Source organism: Astatotilapia calliptera, chromosome 23 (assembly GCF_964374335.1).
Source record: "Astatotilapia calliptera chromosome 23, fAstCal68.1, whole genome shotgun sequence".
NCBI lineage: Eukaryota > Metazoa > Chordata > Actinopteri > Cichliformes > Cichlidae > Astatotilapia > Astatotilapia calliptera.
This window is the reverse complement of record NC_137443.1, coordinates 43,238,868-43,259,757: the sequence shown is the minus strand read 5'-3', so window position 1 is coordinate 43,259,757 and position 20,890 is coordinate 43,238,868. Positions and strand designations below refer to the sequence as shown.

The 20,890-nt window shown below is 41.8% G+C and overlaps 2 protein-coding genes and 1 long non-coding RNA gene across 5 annotated transcripts in view; 1 reads left to right on the top strand and 2 right to left on the bottom strand.

The window, feature by feature from the left end:
* The window catches only part of LOC113017716 (NACHT, LRR and PYD domains-containing protein 12-like), a 1,242,929-nt gene that overhangs the window by 1,064,458 nt on the left and 157,581 nt on the right, over positions 1-20,890 (bottom strand). The window lies entirely within an intron of this gene.
* On the top strand, positions 84-3,677 carry LOC113016621 (uncharacterized). Of its 3 annotated transcripts, none has more exons than XR_013904928.1 (6): positions 84-496; positions 623-1,069; positions 2,229-2,359; positions 2,608-2,715; positions 2,821-2,942; positions 3,085-3,677. It is a non-coding gene; the product is annotated as an uncharacterized LOC113016621 (long non-coding RNA). The 3 variants fall into 3 exon arrangements; XR_013904929.1 differs by having other exon boundaries at positions 84-747; positions 853-1,069; XR_003271272.2 differs by having other exon boundaries at positions 84-1,069.
* LOC145423972 (uncharacterized) lies at positions 11,151-13,098 on the bottom strand. The gene is made up of 2 exons (XM_080296813.1): positions 12,818-13,098; positions 11,151-12,382 (listed from the first exon to the last, which is right to left on the bottom strand). Exons 1-2 carry the CDS (start codon positions 12,928-12,930, stop codon positions 11,401-11,403), a joined length of 1,095 nt encoding a protein of 364 aa, XP_080152939.1. The 5' UTR covers positions 12,931-13,098; the 3' UTR covers positions 11,151-11,400.

Below are 20,890 nucleotides of genomic sequence, written 5' to 3'. Positions count from 1 at the left end.
TCATTGGCTAAACGGCAGCAGTATGCTGATATCTTACTCCGCAGATGTGGCTCCGTTCATGAGTTCTGCGAACTGGCTGGCCTTTTGTACACAGGGACATTACTGGATATTCTTGTGTAATTGCTACAGATTAATTTATGTTATACTTTGTTATTGCTACAGAAGAATATTTATTTTATTATTTTACATTTACAATTTCTTTTCCTGGGGACCCTGTGACACCCCATTGAAGAGCCGTAGGCTGGATCTCTTAAGATCTCACTGCTGTGTTTGTAAGGCCATGTTACTCCTAAATTTATATCTTGTTCAAAGAGAAGCTATAAAACAAAGTTCTAAGCTAATCGACCTTAGTGTTCTCCTTTTTTAAAAAGAATAGATAAAGAATCGAATCGTTAAACAGAATCGAAAATGGAATCAAATCGTGAAAATCTTATCAATACCCACCCCTATCTGTGACTGGAGAGTCAGATTTTTGTTGAGCTTCACACTTGCAGAGGTAAGTCAGTTTGCAGAGATCCCTCCCACCCTGGCTTTTATGTCCTAGATTTCTTATCTGAAACAGTAATATTTCAGTGACTGCTGCTTATACCACACGTTAATACACGCTACTGATCCCTGATAGGAGAATCATCAATTTTGGCAACAAAGAAGCCTGGTGGATGTTTGTTTACAGTCTGATGATGGGACATCATGCTCTGCATCTTCAAAGTTTGCCTCCTCATTATTATTCATACCCAGTAATGTGAAGTATGCTCATATCTACTATAACTGAACCAACCTGGTGCTCTTCATTTATGGAGGCTGTTGAGTCTGAATGTTGTGTATCTCGTGTTCTCTGGGCTTTGTCCTCAGTCTTTTCGCAGGATCAGAAAACAAAACCAGGAGGCGCGTAAATGTTTCTTCTCCATGATGTTTCTTCAAATGTTTCTTCTGGATGATGATAAGACTGTGACACGGGATGCCACCTTTGGTCTTGTGATGAAGCAAAGGTCAGGAAGAAGTGGGATTAACTGGTACCCACATCTGAGAAGGATGTACAGGGGCACCTGCAGCCAAATCCAAGCTTCAGGTTAGTTGTAGTTGCAGAACGCTATAGACTGAGACAGCTGAGGCATCAAATGTTTGATTAAACGGACGAACAAGAGAAGTTTCTTCCCCATAATTATCACTTCTTTGTCACGGCGGGGTGCGCCGGTGTGTAATGGAAACAGGACCCAAAAGCAGATGAGGACGAGGAGTTGAAGGTTGAACAGAAAAAGTGATCCTTTATTAGATGACGGCAGAAGTAAACCAGGAAACCAAAGTAAACTGACAAGACACTAAGAAACAAAATACTAAACGGTACTGAGACCAAAAACTATAACTATGACTGAGGTGGAAATAAACAGGCTAAGACTATGACTAACGTGGAAATAACAGCCGAAAACTAGACCTATGACTGAGGTGAGGTAAACAGACGACCCGACAATGACATGCAGAAAACAGAGGGCTTAAATACATACATGAGGTGATCAGGGGAAGTGGAGACACATGGGGGAAACAGCTGACTGACATAAACCTAAATGACAGGACCAGGAGGAGGAAAGCTAAATACAATGAACAAAGAACACATGACACTGTCAGAATAAAACGGGAAATACTAAAACTAGACATGACAACACAACTTAACAGACCTAATACGTGAAGAATAATACAAGAACCCAAAACATAGAAAACCAAGGGAACAATAATAAATAACAGCTTAAACTAAAGCTAGATAGGAAATGACACAAAACTAATCACATATCAAAATGAGACAAATACAAAAATGAACTCAGAGCGCTGGGTCAGAGACCCAGCCTGTGACATTCTTAAAATCTGTAGCAACTTCAAGTCTGTCAGCGTGCTGAGCATGCTCAGAATGTGACAATATATTTTTGTTCAATATTTAATTTCTTTCAGTTGCAATTGTTAAATGAAAAAAAAATATATATATATATTCTTATAATTTAGCAAACTAATTTATCAAAAAAAATATACATATATCTGTATTAGTTTTAATAAATGAATTTGACACCTGTATTGAAAATACCATATTGTATTCATACAGAATCAGTTTGGTATCATTGTTTGTCTGATTGTTGAAACTAAGAGCTGCTTTGATCTGTTAAGATCTAAAGTATCCAAAGTTGAGCTCTGATGTTTCTTCACCCCTGTGTGTGTGATATGTGATTCCTACATGCTGGCAGAGCAGAGCAGCAGTTTGTGCTCACAGATGGTGACGGTGTGGAGAGACGGTGGTGTTTCCTCAGAAGAACCAGCAGAGTCACTTGCTGACTGATGTTCGTCTGCACTGCACAGAGGAAATCAACTGACCGAGGTTTGTCCAGTGACGTGTTATGAAATGTATATTTGTTTTATGCTTACAGTTATGATTTTCTTGACAGAGGCTCTGCAGAGGTTAGACAAAGCAGAGAAAACATGTGCTTTACATTTTACTGTGATTTATTGAGATATTTGTTGCCTGATGTTCAGCAGGAATGGAGAAATAGAATCAAAGGGAGATGTTTTTGCTGTTTTTGTAATGATGTAAATCTTCAATATTATTTATTTGCTTGGTTATATTAGGAGTGTTTCTGAGTGAGGGCGGAGGAGTCATCATCCAGGTAAAGTGACGTGGATCAGTGGATACACTTGTCTCCCCTTTAAAGGAGACGATCCAAGTCATCCTTAAATGTTAGTGCTTTCAAATACACAAACATTTTTAAAGGACAAAAATGAACATCCAACTTTGACTGTAATACAAAATAAATCTTTGCATGTGTGTTTTCAAACTCTCAGATGGGCAGCATATCAGTCTTGGACTGTGTAACCTGCCGGAGCAGCACTGAATGACCACCACACATGAGCATGTTCCTGCAACATTCAGCATCTGATCCTTCATCTGTGTGCTTCTGCTTTTGGTAAGTAGAGTTACCCAACTCCAGTAACTCTACACACATGCCATCCATTTCTAACGGCCTGGTTACTTCCTGTCAGTTACTTTAGAAACCATGTGGTCACCTGACCTAACACTGTTTCTTCTTCTTCCCCTTAATGTTCAAGTGTCACGTGTCAAACAGCTGGAGAGGAAACTACACCAGTGTACTGGGATGTTTCACCAACACGTGCCAGATGCTGTTCCTTCATGGTGACATCACCAGAGACAGCCCCACCCACCTCAGGACCTCGCCATTGATCATGATGATTATAATGATGACAGCGAGCGGAACTAAGACTGTAAAAATCCACGACCAGAATGTTTCTTTCTAATTATGAATGAATACTGAGAGCCTCTTTCTGTGTTTTGTCTGTTTTGGGTTTTTACCTCATTTGTTACTAACAAAGTTCACAAACTCACACAGTTTACATTCTGTATGTTTCCATCTTTACCAGCCACACTCTAACTGCATTTAAGAAAATAATCCTTAGAAATCGTCGTTTTTCTCTTTTGTAATTGATGATAATTCAGTGAATATACTGCGCTGCTTCCTTCTATTGCGTCACACATTGCTTTAAGTTTTTCAGTGTCCAGTTATTTTTTACTGCTGTTTGAATTCTCTGTATGTTTGACCCTGTAGTCTGTTTGATGGACTGCTCGTCTTCCTGTTTGTTACCGCCGCCTGTTTTTTAATAAAGATTTGGATTTCTGACTTCAACACAGCCTCTGCGTGTCCTCCCTTTGTGTCCTCTTCCTCTGTGAATGTGTTGCATGTGTCACAGATTCCTTTTATTAACAGCTTTCCCACAGTGAGTTGCATCAGCATTCATTCACAGCACATTTCAGAAGGATTCAGATTAATACAGTGATCTTACAGTCAGAATGATCCTGACAGAGTGCCACTGTAAATGATCTTTCATCAGGTACATTTTAAAGTTCAGTATTTCAAAGCAGGAGTTATGAAGAATCATGCTGGCATTAGGACTAATAATATGTACTTAAAGTCAAAGTTTTTTAATTATGCTAGAATATTGGAAGACAATCAACTTTTAGTGTTTTCCACATATTAATTATTCTGAAATAGAGACGGTGACCCTAACTGTACAGAAGCACTAAACAACTGACAATCTAACAGACATCATTGGCCTGAGCCGTCATGCACAGTGAGTCTGATCCTTTGCTGTGAGAGTCTGACAAGCATGTTTCTGGTCAGTTTGGAAGAAATAATATCACAATGTTGATCTTTTTTTCAATATTCCTTCTCTTTTACAATATAAACTGTGATCAAAGCTACTTATGTTCACAGCATGTAATAATACTGACAGTCCAGGGCATTGTGGTCTGTTGAGCTAGGGTTAGGGTTAGCAATTCAGACATATGTAATCAATATTAAATGTCTCTGACGTGGGCCACTGTCCGCAGTGTTGGGAAATCCATACCAGGCTGGAACGAGTCAAGGTAGGTGAGCATCCACGAGAAGACAGCAGATGCATCCTACTAATACTGACAGGACCAGGAGACTCCAGAAACCGAGCATCTTCTCTTCAGTGCCATCCTCTCCTGTCACCCTCTCTGCCCGCAGCTCTTTGAGTATGGGGTAGATAAGGGCGCAGAGAAACCCTTATTACTAATTTGTATTATAATTCAGTTTTCATGAAATATTCATATTCAGTATCGGTCCTTTTATATTATAACCACGTATCCACCCAGGCTCATGGTGGGGCAGGGCTCTGTCCTGGGATGCTTGAGTACAAGGTAATGTACACCCTGACCAGGTATCCAGTCTGTCAGAATTGTTTTCAATATTTGGTTCAAAAACATGAGTGACAACAAAAATCCAACTAGGATTCTTGCATATGATGAATGAAGTCTGTCTTTGACTGTATTGTCCAGCTGATCCATCAAACCCCCAGCAGGTGAACCTTATTCATGACATAACACGGCAACAATGTAAAAAATGAAACAGCAACAGTCTAAATGTAAAGTGCATTCTAATCTCCTCTTCAATAAATCATATGCAAAGAGTCATTCGGGACTGTAAAACGTGAACTACAGAACCCAGAGTCTTCATCATTAAATCTCTGGTTGCTTCATTTTTCTATCCTATATCAGATACTTTAAGGTTAGGTTAGGTAAACTTGCATTCTCATGGTGAGGCAAAGTGCTTTATGTGTGTGTGCATGTCATGAACGGCTATAAAAGGCCTATAATTAAAGAACAAAGCGGGGTTTGAGTTCGAGTTGCGGCAGACTGTCACTACTGTTGACCATCACCTCAGGTTCACCATTACAGTTTCAGCAGACAGATGCACACTGTCTAAATATGAACACATTCAAAAACTCATGTCTCAGAAATAAGCACAGCTGTTCATGTTTGTCATTAGAGTTTTATTTGTAAGAAAATTATGAGCTTCATATTGTGCATCAAATAAAAGAACATTTCACAACTCTGAGTCAACAGAAACAGGTAACAGAAATGTCTCTAATGTAGACGTGTACAGTGTAGTGTAAGCATTAAAAGATCATAAAGGAAACACTAACATTCATGTGAAACTAATTGTAATAAAAAAATGAACAGGTGCTTTATAGATGTAAAAGAAAGAATCTGAAAACAACACTTTTTTGGTCTAAGTGATCAAAGTAGAAAACAGAACTGATGTTCAAGAACAAACCGTAGCTGCACTAATATTACACATCTCCATTGTTGTGGTGAACAGACATGTTGCTTTTAAAACCACATGCAGTGTGTGACCGTGACTGTTCACTGAGACCATGAACGCCACTTCGCTGAAGCCTTCGCCTTCTTCTTCTTCTTCTAAATTGGAAGCAGAAGGAGCACGAGCTGCTTTGATCTACTGAAAGGAAAAAGCAGAACATCTGAGCTGAAACCATTAAGACAGGAACAATCATTCAATGCAGTGTCTCAGGTGGCTTAGCCTGTTACAACTGTTGATACAAGCTACACACACACACAGCCTTATGGGTACAGTAGTCTCCTGCTACACCTCCTTTTAGCTAAAGACATACTTCACAATGACTCACTCAGCTCACAAGAACAGGAATGCAGAGCATTATCATACGTTAAAATGATACACATCTCTCACTTGTTCACTTACATTTAAACGAAACACATAATTGTAAACATCTCTAACAGCCTAAGCCAGCTTTGAATAGGGCCTGAATGGATAACTTCAGAGAATTACACATCCAATCTTACACGAGGTCTCACCGCTCGACCAGATCTGGTAACAGTCCCTGTTGGTGTGAGGTGGCTCCTATTTCTCCTTAGAAAACCTGTCTGTCTCTACCACATAAGATCTGGGAGCACTGGCAGGTCCAACTACTGCTCCAGTGGTTCCTTCAGTAGTAATCTACACCTTCTGTCCTGACTCTATGTCTGCGGTTGTAGTGTTTTGCCTGCTCACGCCTCCCCTCCTCATCCTTCTCGCGAAAAGCCTGTAGGTCGGGCCACTTTGGCACCAGCTTCGCAGCAGCTTGTGGCAGAGAGGTACGCAGGTGTCTCCCCATGAGCAACTGTGCCGGTGAGAGCCCATGTTCCAGTGGGGTGGCCCTGCACGCTAGCAGTGCTCTGCTGTAGTCACAGTCCTCTCAAGTCTTTAATGGTACGATCAGCGCGTTCTGCCTCCCCGTTGGCTTGGGGGTACCTGGGGCTGCTCGTTTCATGTGTGAACTGGTACTCTTTAGCAAAGTGCTTGAACTGTTCTGATGAAACTTGCGGCCTGTTGTCCGATACCACAGTCTCGGCAACTGCATGTCTTGCAAAGGCCTCTTTTATAGCATTACAGTTTTTGCCCGTTGCTTGAACACATTTGGCAAAACGTCGCTCATTGTGCCAAAACTCTAAACACAAGTAAACACGACACAACACTGGGAAATATACCATACACATCTGTGCCAAAATGAAACTCCACTCCCAAAACCTAAACTCTGCTGTCAAAACCTAACATTCCTCTGTCAAAATGTAACTCTGTTGACAAAATGACACATACTTGCATCATATGCAAACACTTACAGATCAGGGGGAACACACTAGTCTTCTTTACATAAAACACTGCAGTCCTTGATTTCCATTGTGTATTCAGAAGGCACATTTACAGGAGACACATTTCCAAACAACCAAAAACGCAAATAGACCTACTCAATAGTGTACATCGCAGTACCATGAATTCAGATAAAGCAAAAAATAAAAAAACCACAACACAATACAGTTTTTTACAGTCGCTAACAAGTGCCTACCCATACTTCAGATACCTTTTCTAAACTCTTAACACAGACCCACACCTACAAAACACAATTGGCCAAATGGATAATATCCTTCCCAAAAATACACTTTGTTAAATATATACTAACTCCTCATTTCAAAATTAGAACACATCTTTCTCTGCACACACTAACTGTACAAAAACACTATAAATCTGACTCAAAATGAAATTAGTCTGTCAAAGAATAACACTTGTTTTCACTTCACAAGGTACATGCAGTCAATCAAAGTACACCAGGTTTCAAAATACTGGCTATTATTGACATTACAAAAACTGCATAGACATTTATGTTTCAGTTTCACAGGTATTTGCATGCGAAACATGCAATCCACCATATTGACACCAGAAATGTCTTGGTTGGTAACTGTATGTCCACATGTACAGCAATGTTCACATTCAAAAGCATTCCAGTAAAAAGCAAACAAGTTTTTGTTTCTTTACTGTTTACTACAGGAGGTACAGTAGAAACACGGTATGATAGGACAGAGAAAGTTTTACAGTATTGCTTACAGTGAACAAAATATCCATGAAACACACAAGAGCATTCTGAACAAAAAAACAACAGCAAAAAGCCAAGATAAAAAGGGGGGGAGGGGGGCTAAAAAAAGGCAAAAACTTTGCATCTAATCTCTGCGATCTTCAGGGTTAGGCCACATGTTTTCATCAACATCACATCTGATGTTATCCAAGTCGATGCACCTGGGATAAAACCGCCTGGTATGTCGGATCCACCGACATATCATTGCAGAAGCAGAGGTTTTTATACTGTATCTAAGGTTTGGGATATTGTTTTTGCTATTGTGGGATGTTGTGTGTTAACATTCGTAGATACTACAAAAACAGTTCATGATTTTGCTGGGAGGTATAGCTTGTCTGTTAAGAAAATGTAAGCATTGTGGAAATGTGTTCACTGACTGCATATTGGGTGAACACGACATGAAATGTGTGAATGGTATGGCCACAACAGACCGATGCTGTGCTAATTGTGTTTAGAGTTTTGCAAATGTGACAACTGTTTGGACAAACGCTTGTTAGCGACTGTAAAAAACTGTAATACTGCAATAGAAAAAACACTATACTGTAAACACAAAAAACCATGACAATTGTGCATAAGTGGGCTCATGGATCCCGCCGTCTGTTGGGGTCTGGCCACAGGACCTCATCAACATCGCAAGCAGTGTCCTCTCCCGCTGGGCACCGGGGAAAATATCCTCTTGCATGTCGAAACCCTGTCACTGTTCCTCTCGAATGGGACTCTGTAGAGCTGCTTCATGGTGATGCTGAGTTTACCCAAGATGCGTCTGATGGTGGTGATGCTCACATGGTTTATGTTGCTGAACACTCGCCTGTCTGCAAGTATTTTCCGTCGTAGCTGGTGGAGACGGATGGCATTGTCTGCCCTCACTAGGTCCACAACGGCAAGTTCCTGCTGTTGTGTGAACAGGCGTTGCCGTCCTCCCCCAGAAGGTCTTCGGGTCATTCTGGAGGAATACAACCACATATTGTCATCGGTTTGCTTATTTTTCTTACAGTACTTTACTGTATGTACTGTGTCATCCACTGTACAACACTGTACTTCAATATAAGGAATCAGCCACTTTGGCTGCAAAAGGAGCATTAGCACCCCGTACACTTGATATGGTAATGTGATATACTGTAGAACAGTGCTATGAAACCATCTGAGTAGAGCAGAAGGTATGGAGGTGAAGACATACCTGTTTTCTAGTCGGAATGTTCGTATTACAGATGCCACTGTGAAGCGGCTTAGATGTGGGTGGACTCTCTGCCCAGCTTCCCTCATAGTCAGGCCATGGTTGATGACATGGTCCACCAAAGTTGCTCTTATTTCATCAGAAATATGGGTCCGTTCATGGCCTCTTCGGCCTTCTCCTCCTCTTCCTCCTCCTCCTCTACCTCTTCCTCTTCCTCTTGCTCTCCCTCCATCCATGCTTGCAAAGTTCTTGAAATGGCTACGCTGAGGGCTTTTTGTAGTTGGCTAATTGGTGTTCGGTTTTGCAAGTAAGTGCCTTCAGGTGTGTATTTGAGTGGTTGCAATTATCCGATGTGTTTTGTATTTTGGATACATGTGTTTTCCGAATGGCACCCTGAAGTTTCATTTTGTGAGCGAAGTGTCTTATGTATGAAATAGAGTGTAGCATGCAGGACCATGTGTGTTGCATAAAGGGGTAGGTGTGTTGCATAAAGGAGTAGGAGTGTTGCATAATTGGTACTGGGGTGCAAAGCAGCGCTTTTGTTTAAGGTATGGGTACATGTGTTTGAGGTATGGTAACAAAAGCTTCACGTTGTGTTACTTTATTCTGAGCATGGGTTTATAGTGTTCAAGCAACGGGCAAAAACTGTAATAGTGACCTCTGCTGTTGTGTCTCTCAGTTCACCAAGTACCACGACCAGATTTGGTGTGTGGTAGTAACAGGCAAATGAACTTTTTTTTTTTAATGATTTGAATATATATGAATGCTTGTGCATAAATACACAAACAATACACATATGCTTTCATGCTTTCAATTGTGTCATTTACGTGATCTAGGTCAGCGGTCTCCAACCTTTTTTGCACCACTGACCGGTTTATGCCCGACAATATTTTCACGGACCGGCCTTTAAGGTGTCGCGGATAAATACAACAAAATAAAACTAGTACCGGTACCGAAAAAGAAGATTTATTCATAACACACGTGAAAAGACCCAGGAAAACCGAGTTAATGATAAAAACGATAACAAAATAACGCTGAAAAGCAATAAAAACCCTGAAAACCAGACATTTCACACCTGAGCCTCAACTCTCGCGGCCCGGTACCAAACGACTCACGGACCGGTACCAGTCCGAGGCCCGGGGGTTGGGGACCGCTGTTCTAGGTAGCTCTGTTTTGGAAGTTCAGTTCAAGCTAGAAATGTGCTTTGGAGTTTGTACGTGTTTTGTCTCTAGGGGCCACCACATATATTTCTATTTACATTCAGGTGACAGCAATCCATGGATGGTTTCGACATGCAAGAGGATATTTTCCCCGGTGCCCAGCGGGAGAAGACACTGCTTGCGATGTCGATGAGGTCCTGTGGCCAGACCCCAACAGACGGCGGGATCCATGAGCCCACGTATGCACAATTGTCATGATTTTTTGTGTGTACAGTATAGTGTTTTTTCTATTACTGTATTATGTTTGTGTTTTGCGTTATCTGAATTGATGGTGCTGCAGTGGACAATATTGAGTAGGCCTATTTGCTTTTTTTGGTTGTTTGTGTCTCCTGAAAATGTGCCTTCAGAATAAACAATGACAATGAAAGACTGCAGTGTTTTATATGAAGTAGACTAGTGTGTCCCCCTGATCTGATCTGCATGTGATGCAAGTATGTGTCATTTTGTCAACAGAGTTACATCTTGACAGAGGAATGTTAGGTTTTGACAGCAGAGTTTCAGTTTGGCACAGATGTGAACGGTATATTTTGATGTGTCATGTTTACTTGTGTTTAGAGTTTTGGCACAATGAACGACGTTTTGCAAAATGTGTTCAAGCAACGGGCAAAAACTGTAACATGTTTTTCACCAAAGATTTCAGCAATTATAAAAATTCAACTCAAGCTATTCAGCTATTAGCATTCACACTGCATTTTCTACAGGAAGTACATTTTATATACCAGTTTCAGTTCAAAGTGCATTAAAAATAATAAATAATTATTAAAAATAATACCATCAATATGTTACTGCACTACACTTACTGGACTTGTGGAAGTATTTTGAGAACCATAAGAGATTCTTACAAATGTTTGAAAGAAAAAAAATCTTTAACATAGCTGGAGACTCGTGTAGAAATATGAATGAGTTTATAAAGTTTCTGTCATGGTGTGCTGTGACAGGCAGGTAGTAGGACCCAAACACAGGACTCTTACGTGGAATGAAACTTGAATCGGCAGCTTTTATTGCTGGAAACTCAGGTGGACTCAAGAAACTACAAACTAAGAAACAAGAACTAGGAAAACAAATCAGGAACTATGAACAAGAATCAAGTAAAGAACACGGAGGAGAAAAAACACCCAGCCCACTGAAAACTAAAGAAACCCCCAAAAACATGAAGAACAATCATTAAGGAACATATTTACATATTTAGAGTTACTGCAACACCAACACTGGGTCACAGCTTCAGTGTCAGTCGGTGACTTTTGGTCTGCAACAGCAGCAGAACAGACTTCTCAGTCTTTTGAAGAAGCCCTTTTTCTTCTTCTTGATCTGACGGTCTTCGGACTTCATGCTGGCTTCAGGTTCTGGAAAAGGTTCCTCAAAGGGAACATCAGGAACCGGCCCAATTTCAGAACAAGATCCGTTGATCATATGATCTTCACCTTCAACACAGGATTTGGACTCGCCATAGGGTTCCTCACAGGGAGCGTCGGGCTCTGCAACACTTTCTGACAGAGCTCCTTCGATCGTAAGGTCTCGAGTACTCAGACTGGATGCCCTCTCAGAAAGAAGTTCCTCACAGGGAACGTCGAGCTCTGCAACACTTTCTGACAGAGCTCCTTCGATCGTAAGGTCTCGAGTACTCAGACTGGATGCCCTTTCAGAAAGAAGTTCCTCACAGGGAACGTCGGGCTCTGCAACACTTTCTGACAGAGCTTCTTCGGCTGGTGGAACATTTGCCACTGAAAGGCCGTCAGAGGAGCGCTCACCATTTGTGCTCTTCACATCAGGACTTGAAGGGGGCTCAAAGATTTCACATATCCGGATCCTTGCTACATCAGCAATGGTCTTCAGCAACAGGGGTGCAAAGTTTGCAACTTGGATAGACAGAATTTCTTCAGGAAATTTCTGTCTAATCTCCGTCAGGATGCTGTCGACCAGATCGTCTCGGATAGAGCGGGTGAAGACGGCCTGTGTTTCCATCGCCGTGAGGCTCTTGGAGACACGATCTAAAGTGGCCTTGGTGACACTGGTGGAGAGGATACTTAGACTCTGGGAGGCCATGTTTAGGAGGGGACGAGGAGGAAGCTCCCAGAAGCCCTGGAGAACGCGGGGAACTACCTCGACCACTACCTCCTGCGCGGTGAGCAGTTTGCTGTTAGGCTGTTCCTGCTGCTTCTTTTTCAGGATTTCAACGTAATCCTTCACCGCGCTGAGGAGTTTAGGTGCTCTGTAGAAAAACATGATAAGAGTTATCTGTTAAACATATTCAAAGCATCATTTAAATATTGAAACACTGTAGCTGGACTGTTAACCCTGTAACCACCTTTGTAGCATACATGAGTTTCTGAGACCTCGATCTCATCAACATGATCAATACTTGCTATAATTTCTAAATGTTGTGGACAAAACTCTTTTTTAGTCTAAAGTTAACATTGTCGTTAACACAAAGTTGCCAAAAACACCCAGTGTATCAAATGTGATACAAAAAATAAATACACAATAAAAGTAAATCATACACAACATGACATAGCAAAGAACTCATGTGTGGCTTTTGTTTAAAGGGTTGATAAACATCTCAGTTCCAAAGAATCTGAATTTTCTGGCTGTTTTTTGATGGGTTGGGTCTTACAGGGTTAATAACTGTATGTTACATGTGACTCACTGAAATTTAGGAGGTACGGCCTCTGGGAACTGAAGAAGCAACCTGGCTTCAAATTCAACGTCCCTCATTTTATTGCTGACGTTCACCGCCCACACCTGAAACAGAAAACACATTTACAGTGCGCTTATGTGTAAAGGTTATGTGCACGTAATGAAAAAAAAGTCTTGTGGGTTTTCTCGTCTTACCAGCCTTAGAAGAGGTTTGGCTTCCTCTTCGTCAAAATCCTCTAACTCAAACTCCCACAGCCTTCAAAAGAAAGCAAAGCAGAGGTTTTCTCTCAGCACTTACACGTCATCACAAACAGACTTTCAGGCGTGACAGTAACTCACTGCTCTCTGAGCGTCTCCCTGCTCTTCTCCACCAAAAGATCTCTCAGATCTTCAGCAGTGAGGTTCGGTGGAATTAGATCTTCCTGCTGAAGTCTGAGAAACTCCGTCATTACCGCAACCTAAAAGTAAAGGAGACATTTAATCACCACCACTCTCAGGTCCTCAGAAATGACCTGATATTTTCTGTCAGCTTTGGTTTGCATGAATCTGGGTCTAACCTGAGCCTTGTAGCCCGGAAGATACCAGCAGATCTTTACAGCTGTTTCATAAATCGGTGTGTTGAACAACACCTGTCAAAGAAATAGCAATTTAGTCATTGTTACTTAAAATGATTTTCAGTTTGTCAACTTTTAAAACGACATCAAATTCTTCAAATTACTGAAATGCAGTAAAAGCAAAAGCGTCACATACCCTGATAGGCTTATAGATTCCTTGACTCTTTTCCATTTAAACGTGTTCAAATCAAAGTCAGGAAGAAAAACGTCAACTGCTCTCCAACGATGGCGTACGGGGGATCTGGACCTGAAAATGCTCTCAGCTCGGTGGTCTCGCACAGATGAGCTCTTTTGACAGTCTGATGTTTATTTATGAATGCAGAATTTCTTGAGCAGTCACCATGGAAACTTGATGCAGCTTCATGTTGTTAAATTAAAAGTAAACACTGTGTATTTTGCACTACACTCCACTAAACGTATCATATAAGTAAATAAAGTGTGGGTTAGGTCCCTCCTGTGGAAAGAGCCACACAAACCGATGGATCAGAAAAGACAAAGTCAGCTACAGCATGCCTTTTCATATTATGTGCCTGCTTATCTCCATTTCTTTACAGTAGATGGGAACTTTTGCAGTAAAGCAATGGCTTACAAACAGTGGACTGTGGACTAATGCAGACATCTGAAGCCTGACAGCAGCTGGTATATACACAGCTTTGGACAAACTGGCCCTTTAAACAGCCCAGAGGAAGAAGAGACCTCTGCGTTATCAGTGCAGCCTAAAGCACAATAATAATAATACTATTAATATGATTTTTAGAGCAATAATGCCCCAAATAATGAAGTCATTAATTACACATCCGTCATGCTTCACAGGAGGTCAGGAGTGACCGATGAACGTGATGCTACATTAGAGTCTGTCCTATGAGTTCAGCAGGAGGAGGTGAACCCACAGCTGGGACCAGTTCTCTAGTGGGTCCAGTATCATACTTGTGTTCATCCTGGTCTGAACCTGGTCAGAAGAACTGACTTCACTTTTGAAAATTCAATACTTATAAAAGGTAACCCCAAACAGTCTACAACGGCTGTTTTCTGTCCACCGAAGCAAATTTGATTGACGAGGTTTTTGTACCTTCACTTCTCCAAAAAGCAAATAAAGAGATTAAACAAAGATTTACTGAACGACCGTCAGAATTCCCAGAGCTAACGTAGATCGCTTTATGCTCTTGAGTCAGGAGGGATAAGAAAAGTGACTGCAAACATTGTGGAACGATTCATAGCGTTTGATTGCTTGTGTGAATGTATTAAACAGGAAACCAGGAGCTGCAGAAACCCAGTAATGCTGAAGACGCATGCGTGTGCGTTTATTACAGGTTTTTCTGAATGCTTAAACCCTAACTGTGATTCTTACAGCACAATTCCTAAAACTATTGATACTTATAGCAAAACCACTCACTGAGTGTGCAAAACTAAAAGCACAAACACTGCTTTGCACTCAGTTTGCAATTTTGTAACACACACTTTGCAAACCTGTAGCTACAATCCACTGCACAGCACTCTTTTTGCAGAACTGTAAACACAACTCACTGCTTTGCACTCAATTTCCAAATGATCAACGCACTCCTAGCAAAACTATACACATTTATGGCCATTATTTACACTATTTTGTCAACTGTCTGGCACACTGCCACATGTGAAAGCTTTTTTAGATAATTAGTTCACTTTGCAATCAGCCTAAGCACTATGATACAGGTAAGCTCTGTGTGTGGAGTACAATGGAGGGAGCAGGAAGAGTGAGAGGAGGCCGAGGAAGAGGACGTGGAGGTGAAGAAGTAGGATGAAGAGGACGACAAGGACAAGGAGGAGCAAGAGGAGGACGAGGAGGGGGGAGAGGACGGGTAAGAAGAGTAAGAAATAGAATTGCTGATGACATCAGAGCTACAATAGTGGACCATGTCATCAACCGTGGAGTGACCCTGAGGGAAGCTGGCCAACGTTTTTTTTGGTTTTTCTCAAACTTAAGTAACTGAAACCTTTCATTGAACTACAGCAGAAACAGATTGGAAATGCCAAGTTATTCTAACACTAGTGGACTTGTTAAACAAAACATTTGTTTCACTTCTTTCTCAACATGCAGCACCATTAAGAACAGTGGACCAGCATAGTTGGTCTGCATGAGCACACTTACTGCAACAGTTGTACATGCTGAAACTGGTTGCTGGCAGCTGATGTGAAGAAATGTCTGGACACATCAAAAGTTTTCTTTTTCATTTTCTTCCTCCCTTGGATAACATACACATGGCAAATAAAAACATGTAACTAGGGTGACGTGAAGTGTGTATCATCAGATTTAACTAAAATATAATGAGGCTGTCCATCTGTGAAGTAATTGTTCCTTCAAAAACCACTGTGACAACAGATTTTATTTCATTCATTTGATGGTTTTCTATTCTGTATACTGGAACTTTTTAATAGCCCCCCTGTCCACACATCCTTGACATGAGACTTTCTGCAGAGTTGCACATGATGAATGCACACAAAACTTAAAGTGTTGCTGTCATATTTTTTTGGATGTGGTTTGTTGTCATAATCAAGAACGTGTCTTATTTTTTTATTTGTTTTGTTGCTGATCGGCCATTGGACTGCTGAGCCTGCAGTGAACAGCCAGTCACTGACTCTTGATGCTAGAGCAAGGACAACTGAGCTCTCTCTCTCTCTCTCTCTCTCTCTCTCTCTCTCTCTCTCTCTCTCTTTCTCTCTCTCTCTCTCTCTCTCTCTCTCTCTTTTAAATAAATAATACGTTCGAGCTGTTTATGTTTTTGACTTGTTATGGACTCTGACTGGCAATGGGAGGGCTGGCGGACTCATATTATGGAGGTGGAGGGTAGACACATTTTGTGTGCAAGAGACCACATACTACAGTGGTGATTGACACAGACTTCAATGGACATTTAGGTGAAGGGAACAGAGGTTATGAGGTGTTGGGTAGGTGTGGTGTTTAGGAGAGAAATCTAGAAAGACAGATGTGGGGCAGATTTTCCAAGTGGAAATGGCCGTGGTGCACACATACTTCAAGAACAGGGAGGAACTTGTAGAAATATATGAAAGTGGAGGAAGCTGCACACAGGGCAACTAAATATTATGCAGAAGGTGAAATCAAAAAGACAGGAGACAAGGAGGTGTCAGGGAGAATGCAGCTATGCAGCATCAAATGGTAGTTTGAAGGATGAGTTTGGACATCAAGAAGAGGAAGTGAGTGAAGGCAGAGACATGCAGGAGTATAAACAGGCTCTGGGTAGTAGGGAAGACTTACCAGATGGCTGGGATAGTACAGCTTTATTGAGATAAACTGCCAAGAAGGGGTTTGACGTCTTCTCTGCACAGAAGTGATTTTGAAAGTATTTGAAGGAAGAGATTTACAAAGAAAAAGAAGTGTAGTTAGCGAAATGAAGAAAATAGACCAAGAAACTGGGAGGCTAGGCATGTAGCAGAAAGAGGTGACAAAGGAAAAGGCTCAGTGCCACGTATGTGAAGCTGGACCCCAAGGAAATGAGGGAATGAGACTTGCTAGGCAGAGAGTGAGTTTGAATGGATGTTCAAACCCAAAAAAAAAAGATATATTCACATAACATAGATTGAAAGAAGCTGCAGGTGGCACAGCAGCTTTAATGTCTTCCAGACAGGAAGTTTTGGAAAGAAATATCATCATTTCCCAGATTTTACTATCTTAGTGTTCTGTAACAAAATCACTGTTGTGCGCATGGTGTTAGAGATGATGATGATTACAAACAAACTTAATGTGCTAGTCGTGCTTTTCTTGAGGGATTTGTCCTTCCACCAGTTTTCATGTCATTGGAATCATTTGTATTCACTGATTCTGGCACTTATTTCATCAAACCAAACTCCAAGTAAATACTTTCGGCTTTTTGGTTTTGTCAAACGAACTAATGTAAAGAATGCCTGGCTGTGCACTACACCACGCAGTGGGAATTTGTCTTCTCCAGTTAAATTCAGGATTAACTTGCTTTATAACACAGACCTCAAAAGTAACCGTTATAACCCCAAACACAAGAAAATGTGATCTACAGCACAGTGAGAACTGGCAACGCTTATCTGGAGGGGTCAGAGTGAATGAACTGGACACCTGTAGAAGCAGGATTTGATTTCCACTGATTTCCTTTCCGATCCGATACCAAGTAAAATTCAGGGTGGTATCGACGATACTGATCTGATACGATACTCTGTACAAAAACTTATTTTTTTTACTCTATCTTTTATTTTATCTCAAATTATAGCGTCGTAATGATCACAGGACATCAGATTACTTGTTCTTATCACTTAATGATGCAGAATTATCATATAGAAATGAAAAACCTGAAGTTGTGGCTATTTGTTGCCTGCCTGCAGCATTAAAGGACTCCGTGAGAGACGTCTGTCTTGCCCTGGCAGCACCTCTCCCTCTCCTCCTCTTCAGTTCGCCTCAACATACGCTCGTCATATTCTGTGATATGATTCACTCTGAGGTGTTTGACCAGGTCAGCGGTGTTACCACAACACCTCACATTCTTGCCACATGTATGGCAAACCACGTCTCAGCTGTTCGTGGAGGTAAAATACGTCTGCACATGACTCTGTTTACGCTCAGCCATTGTTGTGAGTGTGCACGCCAAGGGGCCGGACACAATGACGGGTATCGGAGGAATCGATATTTCAGTATCGATCCGCACATCACTAGTTGAGATACGTTTTAAAGTAGTCCAAAAAACAAATGCATATTTTCCCGAACCACTGTTCCTTGACTAAGGTGGATAACGTGATGAGGTCAAGGAAGGGTGTGACGGAGATTTGATTGAAAAACTTTGTCGTCCGTTAAAGTTTCACGTTGGCTTTTTCATCTTGAAAGCCCTCTCTGCTCGTGTCCAACCCGTGTGAACAATCACAGATGTGAGAAATGTAAACAAACCGTCCGCAGAACGCTGATCAGGTTATTTTAAGCGCAAGAAAACAAAAACGTTGCGCTCACCGTCGGCATCACGGACGAGGCCTGGGGGTCCGGGCCCGTCCACAAAGGTCATTGTAACACAAATCATACGATTGCTAATGAAAATGCTATAAAGCTACATCGCAGATAAGTCTCTGGAGTAACAATCAAGGCCATGTTAGTTATTTGATGAATAGTATCTGTGCCACTCATGGCGCATGACTGAGGAGGACGTTGACCTCTGCAAGTCAGGAAAGTCTGCTGCTCATTGTATAAATATGAGATGTTTTTCAAAAACCAGCCATCATCTCGGGAGGCTGACTCCAAAGTACCATCTCACTTCAAACTTGCAAAACAAGTCGAGTCGATGCGAGCGCACTGCTTGTTTCTAGTTAGTCTTTAAGGATGACAGCATTAGTCTGCTCCTTTGTATGAAAGAAAGTGAGTCGAGTCCATGTGGTCTGGCACCCACCCACATTTCTCTGCTAGTGATCCATGAGGACTCCACCTTGTTGCCAGTTCTCTTGTGTGGAAGCTTCAGGAAATGACAGCTTCACTCTGACGTGTGTGAGCTGTGTGAGGTCTGTGGTTAGAAGTTTACAGTGTTTGCTCTTTGTGTCGTCTGTAATATGCTCTATGGCTTTAAAAAAATGGCCACATGTTTCTGTAGCTGAATTTGTCCATCTCTGACCTTCTGAGACTGTATTTTCAAACAGGGACGTTCTGACTTTTCTTCACCTTGTACTTCATTCTGCAAATGTTTTATACTCTATTAGAGTTATTACATTATTCTGTTATGCTATAAAATCAACCCCCATATAAGATCGTACTTAAGAAATACATTTAAAAAACCTTCCTGTGCAAATAACCCAAGTTATCTAGAAGAAATAAAAACTGCACCGCAAACCAAACTCAGCTGTTCGACCTGTTGAGCTCGGGAAACTAACTGGTGTTTCATTTTAGTGAGTGCTTTGTTAGATTCCTTCATTTGAACCAAATGAAGTTGATTAAAGTTGATGCATTGATGTGTTTGAAGTGTTTTGTTAGTTGCGATGGATCTCCTGCTGTCTTTTTTCCTCATTATTAAAAGAGGATTTCTTTGAATTTCAAACATCCATTTCCTGTTTATCTGGTCCCGGGTCACAGGTGCAGCAGTCTAAGCAGAGAATCCCAGACCTCCCTAAACAACCACTTCCTCCAGCATATCCAGGACAATACTGAGGCATTCCCAGGCCTGCTGAGAGATATAACCTCTCTAGTGTGTCCTGGGTCTGCCCTGGAGACTCCTCCTCATGGGACAGGCCCCAAACACCTCACCCAGGATATTTTTAATTAAAACATCACAAATAAGTCGTCAGGTCTGATGGTCACATTTGTGAGATTCAACCACCATAAAGCAGAGATCACACAGGACACACTGTGTAACCCTCAGCTCAGGTGTGTTCAGGACATTTGCTTGGAAGAAGCCGTCTGTGGATAAATCCTGCTCTCCACCTCAGCTGTCAGGTTTATCCAGAGAACGGCCGTCCTGACTTCCAGCAGCCCCACAGTCCTCGTTTCTAATAAACTGGCATCACTGAAACGAACTGTCTGCCTCGCTGTTCAATAATCTGCTCTTTGCCAATTTCCCAGCAGAACCTTCCACTCATATCAGCATTTTTCTGTGATTCTCACATGAACTAAACATAAAAAGCTGAAGCCAACCTCAGAGTTCCCCGTAGTGAGGAAGAGTTTCCTCTGAGCCACAGCTGAGTTTGATGGGTCCACAAAGGAAGACTGACGGGAGGACAGACTCTGGGAGAAAGGCAGATATTAAAAGATATGAATACAAAGTACGGTGCAACAAACAGGACAGCAGATTATGAAGAGCGGTTAGACCTTCATGTGTCAGTCATTGAAATGTGATCAAAGTTACCTGTTTGACATCCTGATAGAAGAAAATCAGCTTCTTGGATCCGTTTGCAGCAAAGAATTCATGGATCAGACTGAACTGGAAGAATCAGACATTAATGACTCAAAGGTTCAACTCTGAGGAAGGATCACGTCTCTGAACTTACTCTGTCATCAGAGACGATGGCGTCTTCCACCGCCGCCTCCTCCAGGCTGCCGGCGTCGGCCAGCCTGCTCATCAGGTATTTATGTCGGGCATCCAGAGCTGCCCGCCGTTCCTCCTTCACGGCTCTCGCCTGTTTGGCTACTTCTCTCCTCGCCTCATTGGACAGCAGCATCGTCCTTTTACCAGACACCTGGAGAAACATCAGCTCAGTCTACAGACGCAGAGACCAGTGAGAGCTTGGCCCAAACATCTGCAGGTTTCTGAGGACCACGTTTGACCCTGACTGGAGGCATCGATTCTGAGAGTGACTGCCTAAACTGAGCTACTGTCCCCCCTCCACTGAGACGTTGTCCTGTGATGTGTCATGGGGGGAAGTGTTCCTCACGGTTGGACTCGTGAGAAGTTCAGTCAGTTTATTCAAACTTTAAAAAGACGCATTTTCAGTCTCTGGATTTCAGCAGAAACAAATGTGAACACAGCACTTTTTGATTGAGT

Coding starts and splice junctions, on each gene's coding strand:
- LOC145423972 (XM_080296813.1), bottom strand. CDS start 12,930: ATGTGTTTTCTGTTTCAGGTGTGGGCGGTGAACGTCAGCAATAAAATG. Junction 12,383..12,817: donor GCCGTACCTCCTAAATTTCA/GTGAGTCACATG, acceptor GTTTTTCTACAG/AGCACCTAAACTCCTCAGCG.